We start from the raw sequence: 19,906 nt of genomic DNA, 5'->3' as shown, positions 1-19,906 counted from the left end.
AGTTCCTGAGGGGAAGGTTGATGGTGTGCTAGAAAGTGCTACTGAACTTGTGTCCTAATCCTGCTTCTATTTTCCTTCTATCAGAAATTTAACAAATTACTTCACCCTTTTATGTTTCAGTTGTCTTACCTGTCACATGTCTGTACGCGTAAACTAACTCTTGCTGTGTTTCTCAAACCTCTCCGTTTTTTAAAACTTTCATTCCATTAGCTACTGCCCAGCCCCATCACATACCATTCCTCTCTAAACTCTAGCCCAGGCATGGATTCAAAGATCTCTTTTGTCTTGATTCCTCCTTAACATCCACATGATGCTCATCTTTTCAGGAAAACTCCAGTAAATGTTAATGGAAAGCATGAACAAAATCACTATGAGACACAGATAACAGTTATCATGTTTTCAGAACACAGGATTCTGATCCCAAGATGACCACCTAGAGTAGATCCTGGCCCCCAAAGCTTGACTTGGCTTTCAGCTGGGTCTCAGACGCTGGCCTCCACTTGGCCAGGTGGCCACCTGCAGCTGCTATCTCTTCCTCGTATCCCAGGAGCTGGTCTATCAGCCCATCAGTCCTGAACTTCAGCCAATTGCAAAAGATTCTTCCTGAAATATACATGAATGCCTTCCTCCTTTGAACCTGAAAATCACAGGTTACCTCGGTGCTCCTTCCACTGAGCGCCAGTGTCTCATCCATGGAAAATGAGGATTCCCAAGTGCTTTGAGGGCCTGGAGTGATTGTTATTCACAGATTCCAGTGGAGGACGTACCCCCTGAAGCCTTGTGTCTGCTGTTTCCCATTGAGACCTTGGAGGTTTCACCTGGGAAGAGACTTGCCCAAACAGTGCAGATCCTAATTTACCACGGGCCCCCAGTGTGATAATACTTCGTGTTCCCCCAACCACAGTGCTCATATAACAATAATCACTAACAAGAGGGACATTTTCTCTTAGGTGATGAGAAGTAAGAAAAATCAGGGTGGGTAAATATTATAGACAGACATTACCACTTTGAAATTTTGCCAAGGACAAGCCCTAAAGTGCACATGAGCTTCCAATTTAGATTGAAATAATATTGTTGTCTTTTGCTTTAAGTGTTGCCGGGATTGTTTGCATATTTTCAACCCCAGCTCATGGATTCCACTCTGATCTATAGAAAGGTTTGTGGGCAATTCATGTTACACAGCTAGTTACGCCAAAAAAAGAGAGAGGATTAGGAGAATTAAACCCATATTTCTTCTGATTGTAAGTGTTAGTGAGGACAGCAGTGGTACCAGATAGTCCGTAGTATTGCTATTGTTTTATTTAGCAGAGGAGAAAATCGAGGCAGAAGTTAGTCCCGGTCACCAGCATAGAATGGATGACTCCCCTTAGCTCTGCCGTGAGCGTCTCCGCTGATGAAGCCCAAATGACCAAAGTATTAGGAATTCACTGCGGATGGGAATGCAGTTGACAGACCCTCATGCTGTGCTCCCTCACCTTGTCTCCTCAGGTACTGTGGCTCCTACATGGATCATCAGACGATTTTTCGAGTGCCCCGCCCGCTCGTCCATGTTCAGCTTCAGTGTAGTTCAAGGCTTTCCGATAAGCCGCTTCTCGTGGAGTATGGCAGTTACAACATCAGTCAACGTAAGCCTGGGATCAGCTCCTTAGAAAACCTTAATAAATGGTTACATGGAAGCTAACATTGTATAACTCTAAAGTTTGAAAATTTAAGGAATGAAAACTGCTTTATTTCTGCTCTTTGCTATTGTATTTTTTATAATAATACATCAACAAATTATAAATATATATAATATAGACAAAATGCGTAATAAATAATCTATAAAATTATGTATTTATTACCACTATAGTTTAAATTATAGAAGAAATATAATTGGTACAATTAAAAAATATTTTCTTACATTATTCCTGAAATATAGGGCAAGCCCATTTCTTGATTTGGTTTCCTTCTTGCTAGTCATAAGTCTTTGTAAATATGATTTAAACCGGCGTTTGGTGGAAGGAAGGGTGACAGTTGTGACTCACCTTGGCCTGTGACACATGGGGAGAGCTGGTCGGTCAAGGAGGGTTCAAATAGCAGCGCTCAGCGTGCTGAGCTTCACACTGGAAAGTGCTGGAGCAAGGCCAGGAAGTGGTCAGTAGAAAAGGCACTGTCTGAGGGAAGTCGTTAGAGCTGGGGAGAAAAGATAGCGACTCAGGAAATTCTCGACCCGTTTTAAAAGGGGAAAAGTAAGAGTTAACTACTCAGGAGTCCATGAGGACAAGAGTTGAGAGAAAACTCATTTAGAACCTTTCTTCTTAGCAGTCCCCAAAATACCTGCTTCTGGATTCGGAATATTACACTTCTGAATGTCAGAATGCTCCAGTTTCCAGCAAGGATACAAGTAAATAGAAGCCACTTTATTTTTTCAAACCATGAATATTTTCTAGGAGCTCTCCATCCGTTGTGTGACGCTAAGATAGCGGTTGACCTGACCAGCCCTCTCCACCCTTCTTTCGTACCGAGGGAGAGACTTAGTCCGTTCAGGCTAGTATTACATAATACCGCACACTAGGTGGCTTATAAAGAGCATGAATTTATTTCTCACAGTTCTGGAGGCTAGAAATCTGAGGTCAGAATGCCAGCACGGTTGGCATAGGGCTTTCTGTGAATTGCAGACTTCTCGTTGTATCCTCACGCGGCAGAAGGGGTGAGGGAGCTCTCTCCGTCTCTTTTATGAAGGCATTCATCTTATTCATGAGGGCTCTGCCTTCATTACTCAATCACCTCCCAAAGGATACCATCACATTGAGCATTAGGATTTCAACATATGAATTTGCGGGGGATGCAAACATTCAGAGTATATCAGGGAGGAAGGGTTTATTATTTCTATTTATTTAGTTATAAGCCCAGGATTAATTATTGAAGACCAGGCAGTATTGCATCTTCAATGAGTAGCCTGGGTGAAGTGAACTGGGAGGTAGGAAGCAGGAGTCATGAGTTTTGAGGCCAGTCACTAATTCTCTAGGCTCAAGTTTCTAAGGTCAGTGGTTCCTAATATATTTTGGAACAGAGATCACTTGAAAATGTAATTAAAGGCACAGGCTCCTCAGAGTAATGCGTCTGATCATAAAGATTCAGAGACATCAGAAGCCCATTTATAATTCCCTGGGGAGTCTAGAGTTGGCACACTTAGTGTGCTGGACTCTGAGGGACCTCGCAGCTTTCCCTTTCTTCAAGTCTGTGATGCAGCCCGATTGCCGAGTCGAGGATGGAGGTAGTAGGAGTGTGACGGCACCTGCGACCTGGACACAACAGTGACTCAGAGCTTCTGGTGGATTTGCTTGCTTTCTTCGCCCTCCTAAATTCTCCTTTTTTGTCTTTCAGTGCCCACCTATAGACTTGGTTTGGTGGAGAAATTGTATTGCCAACTTCTCAACCACTTATCACTGCACATTTCTTTGTTGATGTGGTCTGGTGACTTTTAGGGACCCACACAAGATTTCCTATTTTTTATTGTTTCTAGCCTGTCCTGTCGCATCTTTCAGATGCTCCTCCGGTTTGTGTGTCCCTCAGGCCCAGCGGTGTGATGGAGTAAATGACTGCTTTGACGAAAGTGATGAACTTTTCTGTGGTGGGTATTCAAGTTTTGCTATGACTATCTTATGAATGAATAGCTTGTCAGGGCCATCGTTGAAGCTGGTGTGTATCCGGGGTCTTTGGAGCTGTTGTCTTTTGCTGCATAACAAACTAGCTCAAAATTCGGTGGCTTACACTAGTCATTTATTCTGGGTCATAGTGCGTGGGTTGTCTGGGATTTGATAGATCTAGGCTGGGTTCAGCTGGATGGCTCTGCTTGAAGCAGTGGGTCCTCCTGAGCTTGGTTCATGGCAGGTTGGGGTCCAGTCTACTCCTTATGGCTCTTTTCCTCATTGAGCTAGTGGGCTAGCCGTGGCAATGGTAGAGGCAGAGGAGGGGTGAGCAAAAGCACATGGTTCCTTCTAAGTCCCGGGCGTGGAACTGGCACACCATCACTTGTGTCGTCTTCCAGCAGTGCAGGTGAGTCGGATAGCTGAGGCCATAATCAAGGGGCAGGGAATTTCATTCTGCACGCCTTGGGGCCATGGCAAGGGTGGGGTGCATAGTACTACCACAGGAAGTGAGGATCTGTGGCTAATCAATCGATCAACCACAATCTGAAACGTAACAACCCCATTCTAAAGCACAGGTCTTTCATCTAGAGAAAGCTCAGAAGCTGTAGAGAAGTAAGCTCTTTGAGCATGCTCATTTGTGGAGCGCTGGTGTTGTGAATAAAAGAAATTTTTTTTAAACCTGTCTAGTGTGCATCGACATCACATTGGTAACAACTAACGGCTGGGGTATTGGATGTTCCTATTTTAGACAGAGAATCTGTCTTGGTTTTTCATTACTATCTGCACTTAATTCCTGAATCTATCTCCAGTTTCAGGGAACAATATGGGGAGGATAGTCCACTGGACCATATGACACCATTGGCAACTCTTTCTCCTAAAGACCCAGAGATTAATTAAAATACAATTGCCATGGTGAAACTATTTAATGTCTTTCGTATTCTTAGAGAAATATTACAGTGAATATAACATAACTGTGAAAAAAACTATACTCATGAAAAATAACCTGTGACTCTACATTCTTTTTTTAATTGACAAAGCAAAATAAAGCCCTCTTAACTTATGGTTTATTAAACTTTTCAATCTATAGGGTCTTCTGTTTCTTAGGAAAGTAAATACTCACCATTGCATAGTGATTGAGGTTGCTTTTGTTTTTTACATTATTATTATTCCCTGCTATCATGCTCCAAACAAAAGTCATTATTATTACTTTATAACAAGGACTGTTTTTTGGTAATCATTTTTTCTCACGCCATTTTGAAAGTTATTCTCTAGAAGTCAATGAGGCATTCTCAGAGACTTGATGAACTATTTCAGGCTCCCTGCTGCCCCTCATAAGAGAGACCTCTGAAAAAACAGAAAAAGATAAAAAAAATGATAACTTTTATAAACTCAGAAACATCTCAGGAATCATAGCTCCTAAGAGCGCTTGCTGACATGCTGTGCCCTTCCCTGGTATACAGGCACTTCACGAAAATACTGCAAAGAAGAAAATCGTGATCGGTTTACACTGGTGTTTCCTAATTCAGGAAATGGGTCTCTCAGGATGAAATCGTTTTAAAGGGAGTTTTCCTTACACGTAGACCACAAGGCTGTTGTCCTTTAAGATCTTGCATTCACTAATCTATTCAGCAAAGCTCTGGTGAGCACCTACTGTTTGGTCAAGGGATGGAGGTACAGAGATGAATAGGACAAAATCACCAATCTCAGGACACTCTCTCTTTGTTTAGGAAGGTAGACAAGTTCAGTTTTGATAACAGCTTATGGTTTTTATTTTCCCTAAAATGAAATCTTATGATGCATTTAATTGCTATTAAATAAACAAACTGCCAGAGTTTAACACATTTACACAAAAGCAAAAATCAGATCCAACAAAGTCAAAGTGCTAGGAATTACACCAAAGCTTAAACATCTGCTTTTCCTCACGGAGGGGTCAGTTTTGAGGAAAACACACTTTTTATTTTATTTTGGTCATCTTAACCATTTGCACCTTTCGAAGGGCGCTGCGGGTCATCAGAGACTCCAGCTGATGTCCCAGGCTCATGAGCCTTCTGTCTGTTCTCATTCTAGTGTCTCTTCAACCTGCCTGCAACACCAGCTCCTCTGGGCCGCGTGGTCCTCTGGTCTGCGACGGCTTCAGGGACTGTGAGGACGGCCAGGATGAACAGAACTGCACTCAGAGTGAGGAAGAGGCCTCTGCCCTCTGCTCCGCTTCCTGTGAAACTCCTCTAAGTCAGGATCGAAATCCCTCCGTTGGGTTAGGGCTATCAACTTGTCCCAGTTTCCCCAGGACTTTCCCAATGTTAGCACTGAAAATCCCCTGTCCCTGGAGTCCTCTCAGGCCCAGACGACGTGGGACAGTGGTCACTCTAACTGGGGTGGAGTGTACACGTGTGTGTGTGTGTGTGTGAATACTGGAAGATTTCCACTGCTGTTTGCTTTTAATGCTGCTCAAAACTAAGAGACACTGAGCGCCTGATACAGAGGGACTTGCCAGGTACTATGCTAGCCCCTGCAGAAGCACACACTGCCAGGGTTGTGAACAAATGTACTGCAATGCCTGATGTCTGTCCATTTTACCCCTCAATGGTGTGAAAAGACTGAGTATGGTGGTGATTTTTGCTCAAAAATTTTCTTGGAGAACAAGACAAAGTGTAGCAAAGAGACCATGGCCTGAGCCACTGAAATGGCCAACTGCTTTGCATCCCTCCCACAGGGGAAGAAAGGAGAGGCTGTTGGGTTGGTTCTCAGCAGGTGCTCCCACCTGCCTGCCTTCCAGTGGCTCAGCTGTGATGAAGGGACGGGTCACTGTGGGGCTGCTTCATTTCCCTCTGCCATCTTTCCTGGGGCAGCAGACACTGATCCCATGGCCAAATCATCCTTTGCAGATGGAGTTCAGTGTCATTCACTCAAATCTGTTTCTGGCTGGAAAAAATTCTTCTTTTGTTCACTTTCAGGCATTCCATGCAACAACGGAACTTTTAAGTGTAGCAATGATATTTGCCTTAGGAAACAAAATGCAAAATGTGATGGGACTGTGGATTGTCCAGATGGGAGTGATGAAGAAGGCTGCAGTGAGTGGAAATACAGTCATGCCAATCCCTTGCATTCCCTCTTCCTTTGCCTGTTTTTCATTTTCATTCCCTTCTTGGTGTAATCCCCTTGGTAAAGGTTTCCATAGGCCCAGGGAAGAATAGTAAATATTGGTGAACTGAATCTGAAGTCATTTCTCAGAAATACAAGCTCTAGAGTGGGGGCTGGCCTGTGGGGTAGTGGTTAAGTTTGTGCACTCTGCTGCAGCGGCTTGGGGTTCACGTGTTCAGATCCCGGGCATGGACCTATATACCTCTCTTCCAGCCACGTTGTGGCAGCTTCCCACACACACAAAAATACATGAAGATTGGCACAGATGTTAGCTCAGGGAAACTTTTCCTCAAGCAAAAAGAGGAAGATTGGCAACAGATGTTAGCTTAGTGACAATCTTCCTCACCAAAAAACAAAACCAAAAAAACCTCTAGAGTGAATTCTGTCTTTTTTCTTGATAACAAGCATTAAAACACTAGAAGTTTGTAACAAGAACTTTTGCTTTCTAATAACTTTAATCAAGGGAGGAGATCTTAAATAAAAACCCTATGATGGGCTGGCCCAGTGGCACAGTAGTTAAGTTTGTGCACTCAGCTTTGGCGGCTCAGGGTTCACAGGTTTGGATCCCGGGTGCAGACCCACACACCGCTCATCAAGCCATGCAGTGGTGGCATCCCACATACAAAATAGAGGATTGGCACAGATATTAGCTCAGTGACACTCTTCCTCACCAAAAAAAACACCCAAAAAACAAAAAAAAATCTATGAGGAAATTAAAAGAAACTGGATCACAGTGGATGACTTTGTTAATTGTGCCTTACCTTATGATCAATATCAAGTGCTGGTTCTTTCTTTAGCTATGACCTGAGAACTATAATCTGTCGTATGTTATTATTAGTTATGTGGTCTCTAATTGACCATGTGGCAACATGTTAATTACATACCCCTACCAATACTATGTACGCCAGAAAATAATTCCTCTGATCACTCGTTTTTCTTAATAGGTTTTCATTTGGTTTGGACTCACAAATTCTCTCCCAAATGCTTTCTCTCAAATCAGCACAACTTCAAAGACACTCTTAATTCGGTTACATTTGGAACTTTTCTTCTGTATCTAAGGACCTAAACCCCAAGGCTGCCATTCATATCAGTGCAGCTGTTACTAACATGTCCCCTCCTCCCCTCACGTGCTTTATTGTGTCATGGCCTGCATTCAGAATGGAGGGAGTGGTTTGTTGTTCTGGGTTCAGACACACCCACATATTGCCTCTTCTGTAGATAAGCAGGAGGTTTCAAATCGCCTACCTGGTTAGTCAGTGCCCAGCCCAGCTCTAAACCCAACTTAACTTCCAGTTTTTCTTCTAAGTCTGCTTTTAAATCATAAGACCCTTCCTCTCCTAAAGGCTGCAGTGGAAGTTCCTCCATCCTCCACCGCATCATCGGGGGCACCGACACGCAGGAAGGGGGTTGGCCATGGCAAGTCAGCCTCCACTTTGTCGGAGTTGCCTACTGTGGAGCCTCAGTCATCTCCAGGGAGTGGCTTCTCTCTGCCGCCCACTGTTTCCATGGAAACAGGTAGGTTATCTCAATCGGTACTCTAATGTGACACTCTCTCTGGCCACAAACGATACATCCGCCCTCAAGTTGTGGGAAGAAGCGCCCTGTTGGAGACCTTCAATCAGTTCAGTTGGTGTTTTCTTTGACACCAATTGTGTGCCAAACATTCTTTTTAGGTATTATTGATGTAAAGAAAAAAGAAGAGCACAAAGGAAGCATCAAGAACCAGTAGGCTTTTACTAGGTTGAGAAAATAGGATGGGCATTCAAGTGAGAGGGAGCCAATCTATGAGAATGTGTGGAGAATGTGGAATATGGGAATGTGTGGAGAGTGGGTATTGGAGGATGGCTGGAGCATGGGGATCCCTATTTAGAGTGAGAGAGGGATTCTGGAAGGGTCCTTAGCGTTGGAGCTGGAAGGGCTCTGTCTGCCTTGCTAACGAGATTATTAGAGGGCAGACAACCTTCCAGCTAAGGGTAAAAGGAAAGCTTGGAAAATAACTTTGCTTAAAATGTAACCTTATTTGGAACCTACTGAAATCTTAGATACAAAAATAATATCATCGATTTCTCATTCTGAACTTTTACAAGTGGAGTCTTTCAAAGAATTTATGTGATTAGAGGATTTACTTCTTCTGGAAATGTCAGGATTCATGTTAATGACCAAAATAGCTATGCTTCTGTTTGATCACTAGTCTTTTATGCTATGAAACTGCTCCAAGTAATGTGTTAACTTGAATACCCCCCAGGTCCCCAGTGCCACCTGTGAGCTCACCCAGCTCTCCAGGGAGATGTCAGCTAAGCTGATTAGGGGCTACATTCTTTGGGCTCTGTCCTTATTTTCTTCCAAAGCTTCCACATTCTCTTCACCCCACCAGAGCAGCTGCTGTGCTGGTGGAGATGGACACCTCACATGGAGACTATGAGACCTTGGGTGACTTTGTGCAGGGCCGCGGGGGTCGGGACTAGAGTTCTGGAAGGACTAACAGGAGTGGTACTTCTGTGAATGGTCATGCTCGAGCAGTTAGAGCCATGAGCTTTAAAGCTTGTGGTAGTGGACAAGAAGGAATTTCATTAAATTCCTGCTTATAACATTTTGATTTCTACTCTATCTGGGTATTCATATCATTTGAATTTGGCAAAAGGATCCCAAGATTGCTGTCTTCCTGGCCCTGTCTGTCTTCATCAAATTCCATTGTTAGCGTGAATAGGAAGAATTTACCAGATTAGTTTCTTACCGACACTCTTGACCTGTGTGTGGTTCATGAAATACCAGTGGCAACAAAATTTCCAGCATTTCCTTAGGATGAGGTTGAGGGAACTTTCTGGAACATGGATATCATTTTCCAGCCATACTACACCTTACTTCGTCTCTGGTTTCCCTGAGGAGACAAGGAAGCTGGGAAAAGCTATGCTTCTTGCCGTGTCTGCAGACAGAGCCAGTGACTATGACAGGACTGAAAGTCAGGCCTCCCTTTCGGCAGCGCTCAGCTCTCTGTGGAGTGCTTGTTTCCAAGCCATGTACGGTCCTTCGAGCATTTGACTTGGTGCTTCATTCCCTTTCTTCTAGGCTGTCAGACCCCACACCATGGACTGCTCACCTTGGGATGTATGTGCAGGGCAATGCCAAGTTTGTCTCCCCGGTGAGAAGAATTGTGGTCCACGAGTACTACAACAGCCAGACCTTTGACTACGACATTGCCTTGCTACAGCTCAGTATCGCCTGGCCCGAGACCCTGAAACAGCTCATTCAGCCAATATGCATCCCTCCCGCTGGCCAGAAAGTTCGCAGTGGGGAGAAGTGCTGGGTAACTGGCTGGGGGCGAAGGCACGAAGCAGGTGTGTGTCTGAGTGAGCGCTCATGCCCTTCCCCTCCAGATGATGTAAACTTGTGCTGATGGAGTGCTTTAGGTCCATGGAGAGTGTTGCTGTATATGGTCTCTAACAACTCTGAGAGGTAGGATGGAGGAGGGTATTATTATTCCTGTTTTATAATGTTCGCCCCTTATCCGCAAAAGAAACGGGACCCACTTCATAAGGGGGGGGGTCTATGAACAAGGCAGGATTGGATAGATAGTATGGGACCTCTTCAAACTCTGAGGGGTCTGCTAAGTTTTTCACTGGAGAAGGGCAATTCCTCCTTATTTTCAGGTGTCCTTTCATCCAAAGAAGCGATTCATTTTCATAAACAAGAGAAGGATACACACACAAACACACCCTACTGTGTCAACTCATAGACAACTGTCTGGAGGATTATGGGAGTGTGTCCATCACAAGGGCAACTGGCACAGGGGATAAGAGTGAGGGCTGGGATCCAGCCTGCCCTTAGCTCCCCAGACTGCACATTCAGGCCTGGAGGTTGCATCAGCCTAGAATTGGTCCACTCAGAGGGGATGCCTTGTTACTACTCCTCCACCCAGAGGGGGCATCTTTTTTGTTATGCACAAAGGTCAGACAATACCGTAGGGAAGTCCCTATATCTGCCCTGTCAACATTTTTCACAGTCTAAGATTCATAGATGATTCTAAATATATAGCGAGAGGAGGAATCCAAAGCTTTGTGAACATCTCCCCAAGGGTTAGTGCTATGCTTTCCCTTGACCTTCCAGTCTGCCCAGATTCCCTTGAAGTCATTTCCAAGGGTTTGTGACAGACACATTTTCCACAAATCTTGAAGCTTACCCTTTGATACTCTCTAAAGACCCATTGTAGGCAGCTTCTCAAGTGTTCGCTGCCTTCATTTAGCTATTGAACTCCTGATTTTCACTACCAGTTTGGGCCTGCCAAGGTCTCAGGGTCCCAGTGAAGGAAGGCAGCTAATTGCTTGAACACCTATAACCTACCAGGACTGTGCTTAGGGCTTTAATTACGTATCTCACAAGACGAAAGAGTTGACTCAACCAACTTGTCCTGAGACATTTCCTTTACAAGTATGAGTGTGTGTGTGTTTACTTTTCTGAATCATCTTAGCCAGACAGGGTAAGAAGGAAGTGAAAGGGCGATAACCAAACTGTTATGTTCCCTGGACACTCGCATATGTTAGCTGTGCTTCTCCACTTAAGGGGTGGGCCCTCGGGACCAGCGAGTATTGGTAGTCACTGGTGCTGACTCACAGTCCTGCTGCAGGAGGTACCTGGCAGAGGAGTTTGGTGCAGTGGCTCAGATGATTGAGTCAGACCTTGGGTCTGAATCCTTCTCTGTTACTTGCTCGTTGTCTGTGCCACTGGGCAAGTCCTTCAACCTCCTTAGCCTCCATTTCTTCAGCAGTAAAATGGAGATCATCATAGAATTCACCTCAAAAAATTATTTTGAAGACAAAAGGAGATAATGTGAGTAAATTGTCCAATAAAGCTCTGAATAAGTGTGATCGTTACCATGATTTCTCCTTCCAACCATGTTTTCCAGACAATAAAGGCTCCCCAGTTTTGCAGCAGGCAGAGGTAGAGCTCGTTGACCAAACCCTCTGCGTTTCCACCTATGGCATCATCACTTCGCGGATGCTCTGTGCAGGTGTCATGTCAGGCAAGAGAGATGCTTGCAGAGTAAGTCATCTAACATGTCCTTCCCATAAATGCTTTCATGTTTAATCTACACCAACTGGGAAATAACTAGGGCAGGTGTTTCCTTTAATTCAGATTATGATTATAATCCAATTGTCTAAGATCAGAGAAAGGTGATTAAATAATTGGGTCTATAAAACTCAGTTTTCTGGTCCCCATGTATTTTCCTCCAATATGTAGAGAATGAGGTCAGCATTTATCATTCTGCTATGAGTTCCTTATAATCAAAAACTAAAAAACAAAGCAAAACGCATACACACCCATAGTGTTTTAGGATTACTACCTAATTCCTTAGCAGCAACCATTTACCTTCTAAAATAATAAGGGTTTTATTCACTTACTCTTTTGACTCAGGCTGGGGGAAAGGAGTGGGAGAAGTGATAGAGGACACTCATTTGTAGGCCTCCTGACTGATAACATTGGAGGTCACCTTTGGAGGCCATTCCTCTGAGCCTCAGATTCCAATCTATGCAGGTGTCTATATGATTGTCAAAAGTAGACAGATGATGTAGAGGATGAAGAAGACAGTGGATGCTGTTCCCACACCTTTCTACAACCTTAGCCACCCCGCCACAAAAATTCATCTTATTATGATAATGATTTCTCTCTTCTGATCTCCTATTTTGTGGCAAGCACTGTGCTAGATGCTTTACATAAATTCATTCAAATCATTCTTTCATCCCATTTTATGGAAGAGGAAACTGGGGCACAGAGAGGGTAAGTACATTACCCAAGGTCACACAGTTAGTAAGTGAATAACTGAGCTGGGATTTGAACCCTTATCTCTCTAACCTTAAAGCTACTATGTTTGGGGTGCTTCCTGCAACTGGTCAGTTACGTAGTCCTGTTCCAAGGAGCCACCAGGGTTTACAAGTTAAATTAGACTTAGTAGAGTTGGTGTAGCAATAATTAAAATAAAAAGAACCAAGTTTCTCTAGTAGTCAGCATTTACCTAATCACGTTCAAAATTGTACGGGTGGGATACGGGGCAAATTTGAATGCTTTTTCATCTTTTCCCCCGAGTAAGTTGCAGCTTTACCGATCCTTCAGAATAAGAAAACAAAAATCCAGATGTTATAATTTAAACGATGAATACTGCAGGAATTATATTTAAACTTTGAATTATTTTTTATTTGTACATCATTATATTTCGATTTCTGTAAGACAACATCATGTTCACTCCCAAAGTCTAATTGCCATCTGTCACTATATACATGTGCCCTTTTACTTTGAATTATTTTAGCCTTTGCTTTTGTGGAGTTGAGATATAAGGAGGGGCACTCAAGTGGGGGTGACTTGTCTGTGACAGCTGTTGGCCAGTGAGCCTTAGGGTTGCTTCATTGGACCTGCTCAACTAAACCAGGTCTCTTCTTTCCTTGGGGCTGTGAGCCAACCGCTGAAGGTGCACGGCCCTGAGGTAGAGGTCAGCCTCCCGAGGTGACCATGCCTTGTAAGGTTATTGTGAGGATTAAATGACCCGGGACAGTGCTGAGCCCATAGCTTGCACTAAATAAATGTTAGCCCTTATTATTATTACTAGTGAAGTTTGTTATTTGTTTGGGGGTATGTGGGAGTTGTTTCCCCTGCAAGAATATTTTAATGTTACGCTTAGTTTAAAGAATCAAGTTTCTGATGATGAATGCAGCTTTTTGATAAGAAGAATAATTCTAAAGTGACAGTAGAAGTTTTACATTATTTCTCGACACTTCCCCAAACTGCATGATAATTAGCCAAGCCAAAACCCGTCAGAATGGGAGTTTTGAACACAATCCATTAGACACATAATGACAAAATTGATGATCATGTGACAAATGTATTTCATACTTACATTGTCTTCTTGTGTAGGGAGATTCGGGTGGACCTTTATCTTGTCGAAGAAAAAGTGACGGAAAATGGATTTTGACTGGCATTGTTAGCTGGGGACATGGATGTGGAAGACCAAACTTTCCTGGTGTTTACACGAGGGTGTCAAACTTTGTTCCTTGGATTCATAAATACGTCCCTTCTCTTTTGTAATCGTACAAGTTGGATTTTTGACTGTGATTTATGTGATAGATTCTTTAAAAACCATGCAGTAATTATAAATAAAAAGAGACTATTTTTTCTGCAAATTTCAGATTCTGTACATTTGGTATTTATTAGAAGACAGAGAGATTCATATGTATCTTATTCCATGTGAAGGATATAGCTATATTCATTCTTTTTTTTTTTTTTTTCCCGAGGAACATTAGCCCTGAGCTAACATCTGCCAATCCTCCTCTTTTTTCTGAGACTGGCCCTAAGCTAACATCCATGCCCATCTTCCTCTCCTTTATATGTGGGACGCCTACCACAGCATGGCTTGGCACGCGGTGCCATGTCCGCACCTGGGATCCAAACTGGCAAACCCCGGGCCGCCGAAGCGGAACGTGAGCACTTAACCGCTGTGCCACCGGGCTGGCCCAACTATATTCATTCTTAAGCATCAAAGGCCAGTGATTCAGGAATAGAAGAAACCTAAAATAATGTCATGAACTAAGCTTCTAAAATAAGAAAATAAGTGGGTGAGATGCTCAGATATCCGTACTTTATGTTCCTGTTCCAGTTATAGATATTTATAAGAATTTAGGCAAACTTGATTTATTGAAATAAGAAATTCCATTAAAAGAACCGTGCCTGATCTTCAGTGTTCTCATGAAATTACATGTACAACATATGCTCCTTCACAATGCTAATAAAGCTAAGTTCAGTTACTGACAGAAGTATCTATATTATTGCTTTCCAATCCAATTTTTCCTAATTATATTATAGGGGACTTTCTTCAGTCATGTCACGTGGAAATATTGTGTACAGAGAAAGAAATCAACCAACCAACAAAACTGATGGTTAGTAATTTCACTAAAATGATAGATTGAAGCATCATGATAGTTAGATTGAAAGCATTTATGTGGAATTTAAGGAAATTTTAATAATGTTGGTCAGCAGTTGAAAGACAAGAGAATTTTTGGATGAATGTTTTGGAAGTGAAATTTTTCAGAAATATTATCATCTGGCTTCTGTTTATTTTATATACTCCAATGGCCAAGATTTTCTTTTATTTTCGGGGCCCTTTAAGATTTAGCATAGTTGTAAACCTACAGTACATGCTCAATATATCATATTTATTGAGTTTTTGGTCTTGATTGAAAGAGTTTCACACTTGATCTCAGAATGATCTCTTCGTTAACAGAGGCCAGACTTAACAATACCTTTTCCCTGGGACAAAGTCAAAGAAGTAATAACAATGCTATTTTTAAGTAGCGTCCAGAATAGTGAAAATGGCTTTCATGGGACCTCAGAAAATCTTAATGTAACTGCAAAAGGAGAGAGAGCTACAGGTGTCGTCTCCCAGATCAGACAGAAAGACTGAAATCTGGATATAATTTTCCTGAGATAGTGAATATTTTCCAGTTCATAGAACATATTTTGATTTCCTCTTAAAAGACCGTTTCCCTCAGATAAAGGATAAAGCATTTTAGTTACCTGTCTGAATAGGTCCTTAAGGATTCAGTAAACCGGCTCTGCGATAGTGCAATTCAGAGTGTACCACTTAACTTACAAGGGGGACTTAGCTACTGGATCTACTATATAGAAGAGCAAATTAGGCTGGCAATCCTTAAAACCTAGGTTTATTTTGCCTGGTATTGCTGTGACCTAGGTATAAGGTGAATTGTACGTTTTACTTATGGTCATTTCTAAGGTGAAGAATTGCTGTTCAGCAAAATACATCAGAATCTTTGCATGAGTTTGTGATATCAAAGGAGGAGGGCTGGCTTGATGCATCAGATTCATCAGAGAGGGGTTTTCAAACCACACGTACAAGCTACTGCTCTAAGCACTTGCTGGTGCTAATGTGAGTGGAGCATGTTCCTCAGCATGCAGGAGTGGGGAAAGAGTTGAGAAACACCAACCTAACTTACTTGGTTATTTCATCCAAAGATGTGTTTAGAACCTGAATGATATGAGAATATCATTTTGTTCTTGCAAAGGTGTGAATGGAGGCAAATCTAAGACTGGTTCAGTTGGCAGAGTGGAATGGCTTCCATAAACCCAGACAGGAGTCCTTCCATGTGCCAAGCTATTGGGAAGAATTTGTAGGGACTCCTGCTGTCCTTCACAGTGCCTTGAAAACTCCAAAATGAAACATCACAAGCCAACCAACTATTTCTCAGTTGTTTTCTGCTTGATTAGCCTGAGTGGCTGACCGAATCACTGATGTTCAGAGTAGCACTGCTTGCCATCTGACAATGTATGGGTACAAACTGTGTTTTCAAGAGGCACAGACCTATTTGAAGATAATGAGATGCCTTGGTGCTTTGGTGATGTTACTTTGATGATGTTACTTTATTCTTTGGTTTATACACTAACCATTTGGGAAATCATTTGCTCTTAAAGGAGATGAAGAAAGAAGAGCAAGTACTATGACAAGAAAAGCAAAATTGAAAATCTCACATAGTAATGTGTCACTTAAAGATGGAGATATGTTCTGAGAAATGCGTTGTTAGGTGACTTTGTCCTTGCGTGAACATCATAGAGTGTACTTACACAAGCCTGGATGACACAGCCTTCTACATACCTAGGCTATACGATATTAATCTTATATGCATTCTGTAGTTGACCGAAATGTCATTACGTGGTTCGTGACTGTACTGGTCAGCTACACCAAGGACATTTGGTAACAAGAATGTTTCAATTTTTTAATGTTACTTAAATTTGGCTCTTTGAACAAACTAAACAATTGAGTTGATAATAATTCTAAATTATATTAAAAATAAATATTTGTGCAAAAACAGTACACTTTTAAAAAAGCATGTTTAAAGAACTATTTATGAAAGAATAATGCACTTTAAAAAGCTACCCCTACAGAAATGGATTTTGAAAAAATTACAAAAACAAATCTAGGTAGAATTTGGTTCCTCATTCACAAATCCTTAACTTTCCTCAGGAGTTGATTCATCTAAATCTGGTTCTACCTCCAGAGAGAAGCACTTTTTCTCTAACTCATTCTGAATCCTTAGTTTGGAGTCAGACTGGCAGGATGAAGAAACTTCTCAAGTAGAGGTTGGAACATTCATCTCCATTCTAGGTCAACTGTCTGGAGATTAAGAAATTTACAGTTACCAGAAATTAGGAACAGGTTGCAGGTAAGAATTTAAGTAGTTCAGGTAACATTGGGAGGTGTCAGCAAGCGTCAGTGATCAAGAAAATGTGACAGGACAGGAAGACAAATCAATATCAAAAGAAAATATATTGAATCAAAGCTTATCACTGGGTGCAAAGGGTTGGGGTAGTTGGGTATTAGTTATAAGACACTGATAGTCATTGAAAACATGGGGATACTTATTGAGATTCTGCTTTGTCAGGCACAGAAATAAATAAAAATACATTTGCTTTAATTACTTTACCTAATCCTCCTAACTCCACTGAGTAGGAATCATTTTACAATAAGGAAAGAAGCTCATGGACAGTAAACAACTTGCCCAAGAACACACAGATAGTGAGAGTCTAAATTTGATCCTAACTCTGCTTGTCTTCAAAACCTATTCTGCCATAGGCATGTCAACAGTGTACAACGGCTGAGCTTATGGAATTCTGGAAATGCATCCGAATCCAGATTAAAGGATGCATCGACCTTGCTTTATGGTGCTCAGAGGGCACCAGGAGAGCTGGTGTAGAGTGTGCTTGTGACAGGAAACAGTAGCTTTTTGGTCCTCTGGAGAGTGAAGGAGATTTTGGACATCTGTTCATGGAGAAACCAGGCTGGAAGATAGCTGCAACCCATCTGACGTGACGAGGGACTCTCCCAGTGAGACTGAGCTCCTGCAGTCCAGCGACGGCACTATGGGAAAGGTTGTCTGGGCTCTGGGTAAGGGTGGAGTCAGATTCTGAGAGGTCTTGGTGCATCTAGTCGGGGTCTTAGGCCCTGGGCCTGCCAAACCGTCATTGCTGAGAACATCATTCGAGTTCATCAGCACTCACAGAGGGCACTGGGCTAAACGCAGAGCTAAGTACCGGGAATACAGAACTACCTCAAGGAGTTTAAAGATATAATGACAGACAAAGACAAAGATTACTGCTCATCCTCCGCTTCAGCCGTTCTGGCCTCTTTATGGATTCTCAGACAGTAAAAGTCAAGCAGGTTCCACTCTCAGGTCCTCTGTCCGGGAGTTCCCTCTTCTTTCAGAGATCTGTTCAGCCAGTTGCCTCCTACCTTTAAATCCTTGCTCAAATTTCACCTTCTTAATGAGGCCTAAGTTGATCCTTCTACTAATAATTGCAACTTCCCCCCTCCCCCACCCTTTACCACTCAGCACTCCGTCCTCCCTGTCTCGGCTTTACGTTTTTTTCTACAGCACACGTCCCCTTCTAATATTTTGGAAATGTTGTTTAAGTTTCTTCCCCTCATTAAATGTAAGCCACCCAATGGCAGTGGTTCTTTTTTATTCGGTGCCTCTTTAGACATATCTCAAGCGCCCAGAAGAATGCCTAAGACGTAGCAAGCACTCAGTACTACTTTTTGGATGAAACTGGACTGAATAAGTGATGTATGTAGCACAGGTACAACATGCACCAGTAGCAGAGAAGAGTGTGGATAACTTCCGGTGGAGGAGGGGAGTCTGGGAAGGTTTAGTAGGAAAAATCTGCTTCTATTAGAATTTAAAGGATGAATGGGAGTTGTCCATGCAGAAGGTGGGGTGGGAGGAAAAACATTCCAAGCAGAGGGAACAGCATATACAAAGCAGTGGGGGGCCATACAATGGGACTGGTCAGGTCCAGTCAGGAAGAGGAATGTGGTCAGACCAGAGGGGTCTCCCGACTAGGGAACACCTGAGAAAGAAGACTAGATGTCAGTTATTGCAGGGAATGGTCTGTGTGCAGGTTCCTCTCTCTTTGCAACCCAGATTCGTTCTCTGCTCTGCTCTGAGCCCCGGGAGGCCGACCCCCAGTCCCCATCACCAGTTTCCAATGGGAGTGATGGGCAGGAGACTGGCAGGTCGGGAGAGAGGTCAGAGTACGTCTTCCTCTCTGCTTCCTCCCTGCTGGGCCACAGTCTTGGCAGTGGCTGCATCTTTTTGTGACTACAGAGCCTGTCAGGGGGCCCATCCTGAGAGGCTCCAGTTTTTACTCAGGCTCCAGTCCCATTTAGATGCAGAAAGCAGATGGCCTTCTGCTGTTGCTAGTCTTTGGGTGCCTCAGCACCCCTTCTTGCTTCCCTTAACCCTTACTCCTTCATTTAAAAGCCTCTTAAAAATTTCAGCCAAAGGGCCAGCCCGGTGGTGCAGTGAGTGGTAAGTTCACACGTTCTGCTTTGGTGGCTCAGGCTTCGCCGGTTTGGATCCCAGATGGGACCTGTGAACCACTTGTCAAGCTATGCTGTGGCAGGCGTCCCACATATAAAGTAGAGGAAGATGGGCATGGATGTTAGCTCAGGGCCAGTCTTCCTCAGCAAAAAGAGGAGGATTTGTGGCAGATGTTAGCTCAGGGCTAATCTTCCTCGAAAAAAAAAAAAAGAAATAAACAAAAAAGAAATAAACAAGAGAGAAAAAAAATTCCAGCCAAAAGTGGAGCGTGATTCCTACAGGATCTGCCTGTGGAAGCAGAGAATGCAGAAGTCAGTGCAGGAAGGCGGTTGAGTGGCTGCAGTGAGCACAACCCCATCCAGCAGGCAGGAGGAGTCCAAAGGCCAGATGATCTGGCAGCAGGCAAGAGACAACTAGAGACCCCACATCTAGGCAGTATCTGAACAGTAGGCATTGATGGGCCGGACTTTCGGACACAAGTCAACATGTTCTGAAGTGGAGCTTATTTATATGCACCCTATCCACACTTCAGACTGGTCTCAACATATGTGTGTGTTGGGAGCAGGGGTGAGAAGTAGGGGCAAGGCTGCTCTGAGCAGAAGCTTGAGATGATCAGACACACTGTGCTTAGCAAACATAACACTGGGCTCATGAAACTAGAAATTCTGAACTATGGATTGTGTGGGAGTCGACGTGCTTTTTCCTCAGGTTGCGCAGTGAGGGTCTATGACTCCTCCCCCTAGAGGTAAATAATAATAG

At 43.1% G+C, this 19,906-nt stretch overlaps 1 protein-coding gene and 1 long non-coding RNA gene across 2 annotated transcripts in view; one reads left to right on the top strand and one right to left on the bottom strand.

Moving 5' to 3' along the window:
- TMPRSS7 (transmembrane serine protease 7) overlaps nt 1-14,555 on the top strand; it is a 37,842-nt gene extending 23,287 nt beyond the window's left edge. The window contains exons 11-18 of the mRNA XM_070242787.1: nt 1,489-1,625; nt 3,506-3,613; nt 5,700-5,810; nt 6,587-6,703; nt 8,117-8,288; nt 9,840-10,108; nt 11,674-11,810; nt 13,674-14,555. Of these exons, the coding sequence (XP_070098888.1) occupies nt 1,489-1,625; nt 3,506-3,613; nt 5,700-5,810; nt 6,587-6,703; nt 8,117-8,288; nt 9,840-10,108; nt 11,674-11,810; nt 13,674-13,844 (1,222 nt within the window). The 3' untranslated portion in view covers nt 13,845-14,555. The remainder of the gene's footprint in view (nt 1-1,488; nt 1,626-3,505; nt 3,614-5,699; nt 5,811-6,586; nt 6,704-8,116; nt 8,289-9,839; nt 10,109-11,673; nt 11,811-13,673) is intronic.
- On the bottom strand, nt 1,282-2,172 carry LOC138918992 (uncharacterized). The gene is made up of 2 exons (XR_011428843.1): nt 2,025-2,172; nt 1,282-1,654 (listed from the first exon to the last, which is right to left on the bottom strand). It is a non-coding gene; the product is annotated as an uncharacterized lncRNA (long non-coding RNA).
- Nucleotides 14,556-19,906: the final 5,351 nt, after the last annotated feature.

The sequence above is a fragment of the Equus caballus genome, chromosome 19 (genome assembly GCF_041296265.1).
Source record: "Equus caballus isolate H_3958 breed thoroughbred chromosome 19, TB-T2T, whole genome shotgun sequence".
NCBI classification, from domain to species: Eukaryota; Metazoa; Chordata; class Mammalia; order Perissodactyla; family Equidae; genus Equus; species Equus caballus.
The sequence above is the reverse complement of the archived record's forward strand: the minus strand, read 5'-3'. Positions and strand labels throughout refer to the sequence as shown.